At 50.6% G+C, this 12,486-nt stretch overlaps 4 protein-coding genes across 4 annotated transcripts; 1 reads left to right on the forward strand and 3 right to left on the reverse strand.

Annotated features, from left to right (window-relative positions):
• Positions 1-205: 205 nt before the first annotated feature.
• On the reverse strand, positions 206-3,361 carry N7503_003379 (MCM DNA helicase complex subunit MCM4; the record flags this gene model as incomplete). The annotated part of the gene is made up of 4 exons (XM_057062926.1): positions 206-1,980; positions 2,032-2,103; positions 2,156-3,010; positions 3,079-3,361. The coding sequence occupies 4 exons, from the start codon at positions 3,359-3,361 to the stop codon at positions 206-208; spliced, it is 2,985 nt and encodes a 994-aa protein (XP_056923841.1).
• A 2,512-nt stretch (positions 3,362-5,873) lies between these two features.
• Positions 5,874-9,576, forward strand: N7503_003380 (putative DUF221 domain protein; the record flags this gene model as incomplete). The annotated part of the gene is made up of 3 exons (XM_057062927.1): positions 5,874-6,040; positions 6,092-8,490; positions 8,549-9,576. The coding sequence occupies 3 exons, from the start codon at positions 5,874-5,876 to the stop codon at positions 9,574-9,576; spliced, it is 3,594 nt and encodes a 1,197-aa protein (XP_056923842.1).
• Positions 9,577-9,724: 148 nt separating this feature from the next.
• rmt2 (protein-arginine N5-methyltransferase) lies at positions 9,725-11,002 on the reverse strand (the record flags this gene model as incomplete). Its single annotated transcript, XM_057062928.1, has 1 exon — positions 9,725-11,002. One exon carries the CDS (start codon positions 11,000-11,002, stop codon positions 9,725-9,727), a length of 1,278 nt encoding a protein of 425 aa, XP_056923843.1.
• A 390-nt stretch (positions 11,003-11,392) lies between these two features.
• Positions 11,393-12,476, reverse strand: N7503_003382 (prohibitin subunit PHB2; the record flags this gene model as incomplete). Its single annotated transcript, XM_057062929.1, has 4 exons — positions 11,393-11,716; positions 11,773-12,128; positions 12,194-12,262; positions 12,320-12,476. 4 exons carry the CDS (start codon positions 12,474-12,476, stop codon positions 11,393-11,395), a joined length of 906 nt encoding a protein of 301 aa, XP_056923844.1.
• Positions 12,477-12,486: the final 10 nt, after the last annotated feature.

Here is a 12,486-nt window from a genome sequence, read left to right on the forward strand (position 1 = left end):
TAGGTAAGGCGGGTCAGTTGGTCGAAAACGGAAGGTTCTCACGCGACTGTCGCAGCGCATAGATGAGATAAGAAATACACCCCTCACAGAAAAGAAATTTACTCCCAACACCTAGGATCAAAAGACAATATTAAAAAGTCAAATATGTATCAATATGCCAACCCCAGTCAATCATCGCTTCGTAGGAATAAATCGTCATCTCTCTCTACATCCCCAGGGCCGCCCGACGAATACTGCGCCGGGGTCCCTCACCTAACACGTTCACAGCGCCCTCAGCCTCGAGCGATCGCACTGCATCAGAAAATTGCTGGTGCTCAAGCTGCACGCTGTTTTCAGTCATGTCACGATACAGATCGGTCCAACGCACGGGGGCGTGATTAACACCTCCACGGTCCTCCAGACGGGCCAGTACAGCCTTCTTCAGATCGTCCCGCAGGCGACGCTCGCTAGCGCTGGTGCCTTCCGTGAGCAGACCCATATCAATCAGACCAGTCCGAGCATCAGTAGCGGCCTGCTTGATGGCCGAACGGATTAGGCGCACGGCTTCTTCGACATCGGCCACAGTCACCTCAGGCGACAAGCGCATGCGAGCATGCGCCTCTGACAGACGAATCATAGACTCCAGTTGACGGGTGGTCGCGGTGATACGGCGTTCAGAGGACCGGATATCATCACCTAACTGGCGCATGGCGACATACGCGTCAGCCAGTGCGGTACCAGCGGCGGGGGTCAGAGCGGGTTGAATTTGGGTTTTAGCATAGGTGATGTAAGCTGTGAGGAATTCAATGGGCAGCACCTCCTCAGAGTTTGCATTCTCCGGGCTGTCTTCCAGGTACATGTTCACCAAGTGCTTCGCCAACCGGCGATCCTCGGTCTCATCCACATGATCCAAGACGAGGTAGACAAGATCGAAACGAGAGAGCAGGGTGGGAGGTAGGTCGATGTTCTGAGGCACAGGCAGCTTGGGGTTGTATCGACTGCCAATAGGGTTGGCGGATGCCAGAATGGATGTACGTGCATTTAAGGTGGTGATGATACCGGCCTTGGCAATGGAGACAGTCTGCTGTTCCATCACTTCGTGGAGGACGGATCGGGTGGCTTCATTCATCTTGTCGAACTCGTCAATGCAGCAAGTACCGCCATCGGAAAGAACCAGAGCACCAGATTCGAGCACCATTTGACGAGTCTCGGGGTCACGAGTCACATAGGCTGTAAGACCGACAGCCGAGGAACCCTTACCGCTGGTGTAGACACCACGGGGGGCAATCTTGTGTACGTAACGCAGGAGTTGGGACTTGGCAGTCGAAGGGTCACCACAGAGAAGAATGTTGATATCTCCACGGTACCGCGGGTTACCACCCTTCTGGAAGGTCTTGTTTGTGCCGCCAAACATTTGCAGCAAGATACCCTTCTTGATATCGTCCATCTCGTAGAGACTAGGGGCGACCGATCGAGCGAGGAGCTCGTAGACATCCGGGCGAGAGGCAGTCAACTTGATTTTCTCCTCCTCCTCGGCAGAGATCTTGCGGGCTTGATCCGCCTCGGCCGCCTGCTCGGACATCTCTTGCTCGACAGTTGACATGTCAATACCCAACTTCTTGCGGTCGACTTTTTGGACGTGAAGAACGTCGATATAGGTCTTGAAGAGGGCCTTCTGAGAGCGCTGGCGTGGATTGACACGCATGGGGTTGCAACGGAAGATACCAGTCACCTCAACACGGTCACCAGCCTTGCAAACATCGACGAGCTCATCGTACACACAGAGAGAAACGGAATGAGGAGTCTGGCCATCCGGAATACTGTCGGGAGTTTCCTGAAGCTTGATGACCTGCTTATCCGCGAAAGAACAGCGGTTGTGGAGGAGCTGCATTGAGTTTTTCGACTTGCATTCCAATCGGGGGCATTCGGCAGGTTCATGAATCCGGCCTCGGTCAATGTCAACCTGGAGACCATAGTTGCAGACATTGCAGCGGAAGAAAGCTATGATCAATTAGCCAAGAGTAACCAGCACGAGAGAATGGGTCATTTTACCCTCTTTCATGTCTGGGATGATTGGGGTTGCTCGAATAACCAATCCCTTGATGCTGACCAGCTTGTCCATATCTAAGAGACGTGTTAACACATGTATTTGGCAGGATTATTAGATTCAACATACCAGCTGGGTCAAGATCTCTCATGTTCACGGTCTCATCCAGGCCAAATGGAAGCACTTTGTAAGACATTCCTTCGACTTCGCCCACAAGGTCAGGCACATCGTCTTGGGGAGCCACTGCATCGGAGGTAAGAACGGACTGGCCACGGCGGTTCTGGCCTGCGCGCTGGCTTTCAGAACGCAGAACATCCATCTCTTTCAAGGCCAAGTCAACCATCACATCTTTCACAGTCTGATCCATCAAGGGAATAATTTCTTGCGGGTATGCAAGAAGCTGATGCCACAGCTTTTGTGTCAGGGGATAGGCCTTGAGATTCCTGGCATCAAGATTGAGAGTGGCCACACCGAGTCGCCGCATATCATTCAGCGTGGTGATGTACTCACGCTTCTCAGCGACACTTCCCAGGATCCGAGTCTCGTCCTCTGAAGCACCATCGGCCCACAGACGGTATTTTGTGGCAAAGTTATACAGGAAGTTCTTGAAAGCGGACATGGAATCTTGAATCGAAACGTTGGTACCCCAAATCACACGCGAGGAGTTTCCAGCCATGGCCTCCGCCTCGGATGTACCGGGGTTGATGTTCGAAAATGTGGCATCGGAGCGAAGAGCATCGGAGCCCGAGGGCATACCCTGGGCATCCACGAGAATTCGGTTTCTGCGGAAAGGAGACGCTTCAAAGCCACTGAAGTGGAGGTCACTGCGGCGAGGGGCAGTCCGACGACGGCTCGGGCCACCTGGGGAGACGAATAACGCGCTGCTTATGCTGTGAGCATCCGACCGAATGTCGGAGCGAATATCTGATCGAGTGAAGCCGCGAGTGGGACTAGAGCTGGCAACGTAATTGATTGGAGATGAGTCTGTTATACAGTGAGTTATTCTGTCGCTGGTAAACAAAAACAGAAGTTAGAACAGTATAATGGCGTACCTCTAATTCCTGCACCCGCACGAGGGGTGCGCTCGCCATCGTCCACAGTCGAGCTTGCTTCCGCCATACGAACATCCGGTGTCTCTGCGCCATAGTTGCTTCTGGTCGGGGAAGATTGATAATGCATAGGAGAAGATGATGGGACATTTCGCTCAGCTGCCAAGCGTCCGGCGGCGCGTGGGGTGGCTTGTTGAGTTGGACTGCTGGGAGGCTCACGGGAAGGGGCTGGTGATGAAGTCGCTAGTTTTGAGGAGCGACCCCTCCGTTTGGTTGGTGAAGACATTATTATTGTATGGAGTGTGTCGGTGTGGAGGAGGGGGTAAGTGGTGGTGACGGACGGGATTAGGAGTGGAAAGAAGGGAGAGCAAAATTATCTAATTAGGATAATTGAGTGGGACGCGGTAGAAACGCGTCCAGCGCGTTAAGTGGTTTCCTAGTTTGGAGCGCGTTGGTGTTATGTAAGCAATAGTGCAGCCCACAGCAACAAGTCACATGGTTACATGTTTTGAGTTTCAGGCTTGATATTTTGGTTTAAACGGGAATTGGTCCACAAGTAAGATTGAACGCGAGAGCGAGGAGAGTGAAGATAATCCATCTAGATAGAATTAAAGAGAATCAGATAAATAACAGACGGAGGTTCCCGGCCATCACAGGAATAACATCCATGAATCTATGTCTTGTCGACCAGTGTCCTCGGGCCCATTTATACCAAAGCATTGCGAAGATCTCAAGTAGAATGGATGATCCATTGGGCTCATGTAACCCACTTCAAATGCCTCATATTTCTCCTCTATTTCGATCAAAGAAAAAAGGCTTTGATATTCAGTTCAGTTCACTTGGTTAGATTGGTTAATGTACCGAAAATTAATGCTACATCTTTCAGCTGCACTTGAGGGTGTTTTAAAAAAGCGATCTATTGGACGGCTGACTCCCATATCTTGTTATCCGAAGGCCAAAGCTCCGATGGTGTCATCACTATGAGAGTCGGGGTAAAGTTCCGTGATAACAGACTCCACGGCAACTCGAAAGTTGACTGGATATTCTCCATCTACGAGCGGACTCTCATGATCGAATAAAAGGTCTGACACATGTGGCCACAGCTTGTCGGCTATCATAGAGTCTATGATAGTTGAATCGACAACTGGGCACGTACTAGTGTCAAGTCACGAGAGGACGCCTTTAGTCTCCTGGTACCCGTAATATGCCCTATCTCGATCATTAGTCAAAAGCCAGAGCCACGAACGATAGGGATAGGGCCTTCCTGTAGGATCTGTTGATTAATACTAGCCATATTCTCGTCCTCATAAATCTTGGAACTGGCATGAAGCATTCATCTTCGACTTTCTTTCGTCCGCTAAGCACTCTCCATCGAGGCGTCTATTATGCGCTGGAACTCTTTAAGCCACTGCTCCCAGCGTTGTTCGTATAAGTAATCGGTTCGAAACACGACAAACCCAAAGTCGCCCAACCCTCCCTGCTAGCTCCCCTACTAGATCGCCATTCTTTTCAAAAAGCGGCACCCCAGGGGCAGGTGGCAGGCCGCGCTCCGCGCGTACTTTTCGTCGGTGTTCGTTACTAGGACTTTCTCGATGGGGATCATATCTTGGTCAATCTCATGGTGTCTCTATGTAATCCAGAGAATTAGCAATCTAATTCTCTTGTTTTTGGCAGAAAAACATCAAATGTTTGCATCCCTTACATCCTTAGGTATTTAGCGTTAAAACATCGACTGTTGCTATTGAAAGCCGCTCCAGGGTATCCTAGCGGTGGAAAATGACATTTTAAGGTGCTTGTATGTAAGGATTGGAGGCGGAACCACAAATACTCTGAAAGGAAAATTCTTTGTATAATGGGTGTGAGAAAGGGAAGCCGAAACCAATGTCAAGCAACATGTACAATTGACATACAGTTCAAATTACGGTAAGACAGCGGTCCTAATGTTCGAGTTGGAACCCACTCCCCTTCGCTAGCAGTGCGCAATTTCATTAGAGCCGTCCCACTCTTCTCCATTGAGGATCGCTTCAGCCTTAAAAAACCAAAACGGATCCCCCCGAATCAGGTAATGAGTGGCGGTGCTTGAAAATCTCTTCCCTTCTTGGCTCAGTTCGCACCGCCACAGTCCAATCGCACCAATCAGCAGCACCATACCCCTTTTCTGGTGTTTCCGACAGTGGAGATTAGATTGGGGACTGAAAGGCCGCTTGCCAAGGGCGCTGGCGGTCGCAGTTCCCTTCGGAAACATTTGGCTTCTCCTTTCCAGGTCAAAGAAAACACAAATAGAAAATCTCGACACAAAGCGAAGAAAAAGGCGCTCTCTGAAGCCGCCGGAATCTGCTTGGCCGTTTCACCAGGCGCTTGATGTCATTCTACAGCCGATCGGCATACCCACGATCTTCCAATCATCATCCTTGAACCCGGCGGGGGGCCCGTCACGTTCCCTGGCGCCAGCCCAAACATTAGCCACTGCGGTCATAGTGTGACCATTCACAAGAACAGGTATAGACCTGCTCCACTCTCCAACCTAGCGCCTTTGTTGTCAATTTTCTTCGCTCGCGCATTGTTTCGATCGCAATACTTCTTGGTCGTCGCCCGACCATGTTCACCTCATCCATTCAAATTCCCACCTGAAAAAACTATCTCCGTCCTCGAACCCAGCGAGAAAGATACCGATAATTGCGAGGGAGGTACCCCTGGTCTCTACCGGGGCTTGATAACCTTGCTCGATACCCCACAAACTGCACCGCCTTGATTTGGTGGCTTGAATTACCCGTAGCTCGCATCGTCAATTATCAACCATGACAAACGCCTTGGAACAGGCCCTGGAGAATGCGGGCGGTACTGGCAAGGCGGATGAGGGAGAGTCAGTTTCGACATTCGTGGCCTCACTGGCGACAGCCTTTGTCATCTTCGCAGTCGAGTTCTGCTGCTTCATGATACTTAAAGGCAAATTGACTCGCATCTAGTGAGTCTTCATTCGCCCAGACTGTGAGGTTACCCATGCTAAATACAATAGTCAACCACGCACATATCTTGTTCCGGATCGAGAACGTACTACACCATCGCCCCCAGGTCTCTTTCGCTGGGTGGGTCCAGTCTTCCGGACATCCAGTGCCGAATTTATCCAGAAAAGTGGGCTGGATGCCTACTTCTTCCTGCGTTATCTGCGCATGCTATTAAAGATTTTCCTTCCTCTTGCATTTGTCCTTTTACCGGTACTAATCCCTATCAATTACGTGGGTGGCAAGGGGACTACGTACCAGAATGGCACCAGCGGAGAACGCTTCGATGTGACTGGCCTTGATCAACTGGCATGGGGAAATGTCAAACCCCAGCACACCCACCGCTACTGGGCCCATCTGATTATGGCAGTCCTTGTAATTGTTTATATCTGTTTCATCTTCTTCGATGAACTGCGCGGATATATTCGCATGCGACAGGCTTACCTGACTTCTCCACAACACCGACTGCGTGCCTCCGCAACCACCGTGCTGGTCACGGCTATCCCGTCTGATTGGCTCAATATCGAAGCCCTAGAAAATCTCTTCGACGTCTTCCCAGGTGGCATTCGAAACATCTGGATCAACCGCAATTTTGATGAGCTTAATCACAAGGTGAAAAGACGAGTCAAGGTTGCCGCCAAGCTTGAGGCGGCCGAAACTTCCTTGATCCGAAAGTGCAAGGAGGCTCAACTCAAGCAATTGAAAGCGGAGGAAAAGCAGAATAAGAAGAAGGGCAAGAAGGACAAGATCAGCGCAGAGGATCGAGAAAAGATGGCCACCGATAAACGCGCATCGGAAATGGCCATGGGACCCGGTGTAAGCTCCGGTAACCCCCATGAGGCTCATACATTGGAAGAGGTCCTACATCGTGAGCCAGAAGGACATCAACGGAACACATCAGACGGCTCCCGGAACGGGATATTTAATCCAGCCATGGCAGCGGCTGGGGCAGTTGGTATGGGTGTTGGAAAGTTGGGTAAAAACCTTATGGGTGGTCTGAAGAAGGTGGAAGGTGGCTTCGACCACACACTGACCCGAAATAGAGGGTTTGTAGAATCTATTGACGGTGGATTGCCACCTCGCCAACCTATGCCCCCGGGTTACTCTCCTGCCGACACCACTGGCTCCGAACTCGCACCTCCCACCCCCATATCCCAGATACCAGAGCCTATCCAGGGTGATAGCACCGTGAATCAGGACGGAAAACCTCCACCCAAACGACCATTCTGGAAATCCCGCGGCTCGTCTTACTCCAAGCATTCTAAACATGACCCAGAGCCGGATGAGCACCCTCTCACTGCACCCGATACCCCTGCTGGCGTTGATCACAAACTAGGATCTGATCATGAGAAAGCAAGCCCGCACAAAGACAAGAAAGATGGAGAGCAGTACCCAATCGCATACAATGAGGATTACGACGAGGAAAATTATGGAGAGCCTTTGTGGAAGAAATACATTCGACAAAAGGACCGGAAAACTTGGCGTCTTCCTTGGTTCAAGTGGAGAAAATGGCCGACGATTTGGCTCATTGGAAGAAAGGTCGATACGATCGACTATTGTCGGAAGGAGCTCGCCCGGTTGAATTTGGAGATTGAAATCGATCAGCAAAACCCCGAGCGATTTCCATTGATGAACTCGGCATTTATCCAGTTTAATCATCAGATCGCCGCGCACATGGCTTGTCAGTCAGTCAGCCATCATTTGCCTAAGCAGATGGCCCCACGAATCGTGGAGATTTCTCCTGATGACGTGATTTGGGACAATATGTCCATGAAGTGGTGGGAGCGCTACCTGCGTACCTTCGTTATAGTCACGCTTGTCTGTGCGATGGTTGTTGGGTGGGCCTTCCCCGTTGCGTTTACCGGGTTGCTGTCGCAGTTATCCTACCTAGAAGACTCTTTTTCATGGCTAGCCTGGCTTGAAAAGCTACCGTCATGGTTCATTTCAGCCATCCAAGGTATTCTGCCCGCGACTTTCCTGGCTATATTGATGGCTCTGCTTCCCGTGTGCCTTCGATTCCTGAGTAAAAAGCAGGGCGTGCACACCGGTATGACCATTGAATTGACTGTCCAGATGTACTATTTTGCCTTTTTGATCGTGCAGCTGTTCTTGGTTGTCACCATCGCGTCCAGTTTCTCGACCATTGTTGAGAAGGCCACCGATGTGACTAGCTGGCCGACACTTTTGGCGCAAAACATCCCCAGGTCTAGCAACTACTTCTTCTCTTACATGATTCTGCAAGCCATGTCTGTGAGCGCCGGCGCTCTCGTGCAAATCGTCAACCTGATCAGCTGGTTCATCCTTGCTCCGATTTTGGATAAAACCGCCAGAAAAAAGTGGGCTCGCACAACCAACCTTCATCAAATGCAATGGGGCACTTTCTTCCCCGTGTATACCACCTTGGCCTCAATTGGTATGTGAATTTTGTTATGTCTATTTGACGCAAAACGTTTGCTAATCTTCTATCCTAGGATTGATCTACAGTGTGGTTGCACCTCTAATTCTGGTGTTCAACGTTGTCACCTTCGGCCTCTTCTGGTTCGTCTATCGTTACAACACGCTTTATGTCACTAAGTTCCGTTTTGACACCGGAGGTCTTCTTTTTCCTCGGGCCATCTATCAACTCTTCACTGGTCTCTATATCATGGAGATTTGTTTGATCGGATTGTTCTTTTTAGTTGAAAATGAGGACGGTAAGTTGGCTTGCAAAGGCCAAGGCATCGTTATGTGTTTTATCCTCGCTTTTACCTTTGGATATCAAATGCTCCTTAGCGACGCATTTGGGCCTCTGCTCAGGTATCTGCCAATCACCTTGGAAGATGCTGCCATTCGTCGAGACGAAGAGTTTAAGCGTGCCCAGCATGCTCGACTTGGACTTCCCATGGATGATGAGGATGAGGATGAAGATGATCATCATCCTGTTGATCATGGCATTGCGCCGCCTGGGGATGACGGAAGTCATCAGGATCAAGAAATTGAACTAAAGACCCTCGATACGGATCAGGGTGATCTCAAGCATAAAGGGTCGAAGGATTTACTGTCGACACCCAAGCTGGGTAGTAAAAGGCCTTCCTGGGCCTCCCGGTCATCGAACCGCCGGTCCAAATTCTATGGGGTTAACTCTGCAACCTCTACTCCTACAATGAAGTCCTTGCGAGACAAGATGGCCCTTGATGCTGAAAATCAAGAACCATCGTCTAACAAACTGGGGCACGCTCTCTTTGCAGGTGTTCATGATGAATTGGAAGATCTCACCCCGGATGAGCGCGATCAGTTGGTACAACGCGCATTTCAACACGAGGCTCTCCGCGCTAAACAGCCGGTGATTTGGATTCCTCGTGATGATCTTGGAGTAAGCGATGACGAGATCTACCGGACACAACGGTTCACCAAGCATATTTGGATCAGTAACGAGTACCAAGCTCTTGATGGCAAGTGCCGGACAATCTTCAGCCGCAGTCCACCAGATTTCTCAGAAGTGGATCTCATTCAACTATGAGCAGATGCATTTCATGAGCGTCTCTGTATTTTATTCGTTTTTCTTGTCTAGCGTTTCCAAGCGTCGCATATACTTTGTCCATAGACAATTCAAGGGTTGCAAATCGCGGTCATCCTTTTCGTTTAATATCCCTTAAGTAGTGGGATATTTAATCCATAAACCGGCACAGTGGCAACCGGTAATTATCCACTACCCAATAAGCCCTCCTCACACCCTCCCATTCACCACCCAGCTTGGGCACCGGAATATCCTCCCAGTCAATATCAAAGCCAGCCTCAAAGAGATCCATCTCTGCGACTTTCTGATAGACATCGTACGAAATCTGTCGATCAGCTCCCATACCATTGAAGAATCCCCACTTTCCTTCCTGCTCCAACAATCCAATAACCTGCTCCGAGAAGAACTCCCGGAAATCATTGTAAGACTCCGCAAATGTATCGTAGTAAATAGCGTCAAAAGTCTCGCCCGCGCCCACAAGGTCAGGCATGATATCCTGCCATCGGCCCTCATGAATCACGACACCAGGCTTGGAATCCCATCCGCGTCGCTTCATCTCCGCAACAACATCGGGGTGGGCCTCAATAATATGGTGCGAAGCAGGGCTCTGCTCCTGGAAAAATCCATCCACGATACCCATGCCGTGTCCAACGTTGAGGACCTTCATACCTGGCCGTGGAAGCAGTTTCTGTGCCGAGTTCTTCATGATTGAACTTTCCCAGCTCATCATGACACCGTTTTGGTCTGCGTCGAGGATCCGTTCGTTGGTAATGTTGAGCGAAGAGTTGAGGTAGCCCGGGTTTGAGACTTCGGGGTTGGCAAGCCCTGTTCTCTCGCCAGTCGATGTGATTTCTGCAACATTTGCCTCAGAGGCATCGACGAGTTCGGGAGCAGCCTCGTCTTCAACTTCGGCCTGGACGTTCTCGGCATCTTCCTCCTCGTCCTCGTCATCACCATCAGACAATTCCTCATACCCCTCCAATCGGCTCAGCAGCATCTCTGCCCGTACACCAGCATCGACTACAAGCTCATACAGCTCCGGTGCCTTGATTCTCCGTGCAATGCAGCCGGGCGTCTCATCGTTGTTATCGAGATCGTTCCAGATAGCACCTTCCTGCAAAAGAAACTTGACAGTCTCAACACCAGACTTCAACAGCTTCGTATGCTCGTCTTCGTGAGCGCCGTTCACGCCATTCGCCTGTTCTTCGGCCTCCTCGGGCTCGCAGGCTGCGATAGCGGAATGGAGGGGCGAGTAGCCGGTCTCTGGATCTTTGACATTCGCGGCGTTTGGGAGCGCGGATTGTGTGCGCACTAGGCGCCGGAGAGTGGATATATCATGTTGAGAAGCTGCAAGAAGAATTTCTTGGATGTCGACATCGACGTCGATTTGGGTGAATGAGATTTCGGGGTCGTTGGTGGGGTCGGCCATCTTGATGGTTTCTAGAGTTTTGCGTTAGCTGTTTTGTCCATGCGCTTCGAATTCATGAGATATTTGAATAAAGTATTTCCAGTAATTTTTTACTTACCAAGAGATAAATTCGGCTCTTGAATATGTGAAGGTGATATTCTTGGTATATCGGACCGATAAAAAAAAGTTGGTGGAGCTCCCGCTCGCCGCCTTTGTCCCCGCGTCAACTCGGAAAATATATCTTCTGCGGTCAAGTCCGGATTAGGTGCTACCTAGGGTAATTAGCTCGCACATCTACTAAAATCCATTTATGAACCCTGAGAACAGAATGAAAGAGAAGAGACCACGTTCGGATGCTCCTAAGTAAGCTATTTGTACAGATGTTTCTCCACGGCGCCAAATTAATGTAATTTATTTGCCCTCCTCGTTGCCTGCGTTGACGTTCAGCCCCAAGCCCTGGGTATCCAAGTAGAGCTTGTTCTTGCCACCGCTCTCCTGCAAGACCTGGGCAATCGCACGAGCGTTCTCGATCTTGCGCAGCTCGATGTAGCTCTTGCTCTTTTTGATCGCATCTCCGATCAGCTCCGCAGAACGAGCCTCACCTTGTGCGCGCACGATGAAAGCCTGCTTCTCCTGGCGAGCCTTGTCGACCATGAAAGCCGCACGCTGGGCGTCTTGCTGTGCCACTTGCTTGGCTTCGACAGCAGCGGTGAATTCGGGAGAGAAGGTCAGGTGCTAAAGAGGGTTGAGTGTTAGTTAAGATATCAATAGATTTCAATGTGGCTGCTTACGGTCAAGGAAACATCGTCAAGAGCAATGTTGAAGCGTGCGGCACGACGGGCCAGATTCTCGCGGACCAGACGGGCAACATTTTCACGCTGAGTGATCAACTGGCTGGCGTTGAACTGAGCTACAACGCTCTTCAGCACCTCGTTGACAATTGAGGGCAGCACACGCTCATCGAAATCTTGACCCAGAGTGCGGTAGATCTGAGGCAGAGCGTCCACGCGGGGCCGGGACAGGACACGGCAAGTGATGTTGACCATCTGCAAGTCCTTGGTACCGGTCAAGGAGGCAATGTTGCGCGGTTTGGCGCGGACATCGTAGATAATGGGAGTCTCCAACCAGGGGATACGAATGTGGGTTCCTAAGAGTGAATACAAAGGTTAGTCCCTAGCTCGGTTTCTTGTCGGAGTTGATGTCACATCATACCTTCGTTGTAGATTTCCTTCTTCACACCACTGACCCTCGAGTACTTGATAGCACGGTGACCACCGTCGACTAGAATGAAAGCGCATTAGATGTTATCCCCAACTATGCGCATTGTCCTTTCCATACCGTTGAAGAGCGAATTCGAGACTGCCCAAGTGCCGACTCCGAGCAGGATAAGACCGGCCAAGCCCATACCACCGCGGCCGCCACCACCAACACTACCCTTGCGCTTCTGCAGCATGAGCTGCAATCGCTCCCAAGCCTCTCGTTGATTCTGAGACATGATGTGAAGG

This window comes from Penicillium pulvis (assembly GCF_028828015.1).
Source record: "Penicillium pulvis strain IBT 33274 chromosome Unknown contig_1_segment0_segment0, whole genome shotgun sequence".
NCBI classification, from domain to species: Eukaryota; Fungi; Ascomycota; class Eurotiomycetes; order Eurotiales; family Aspergillaceae; genus Penicillium; species Penicillium pulvis.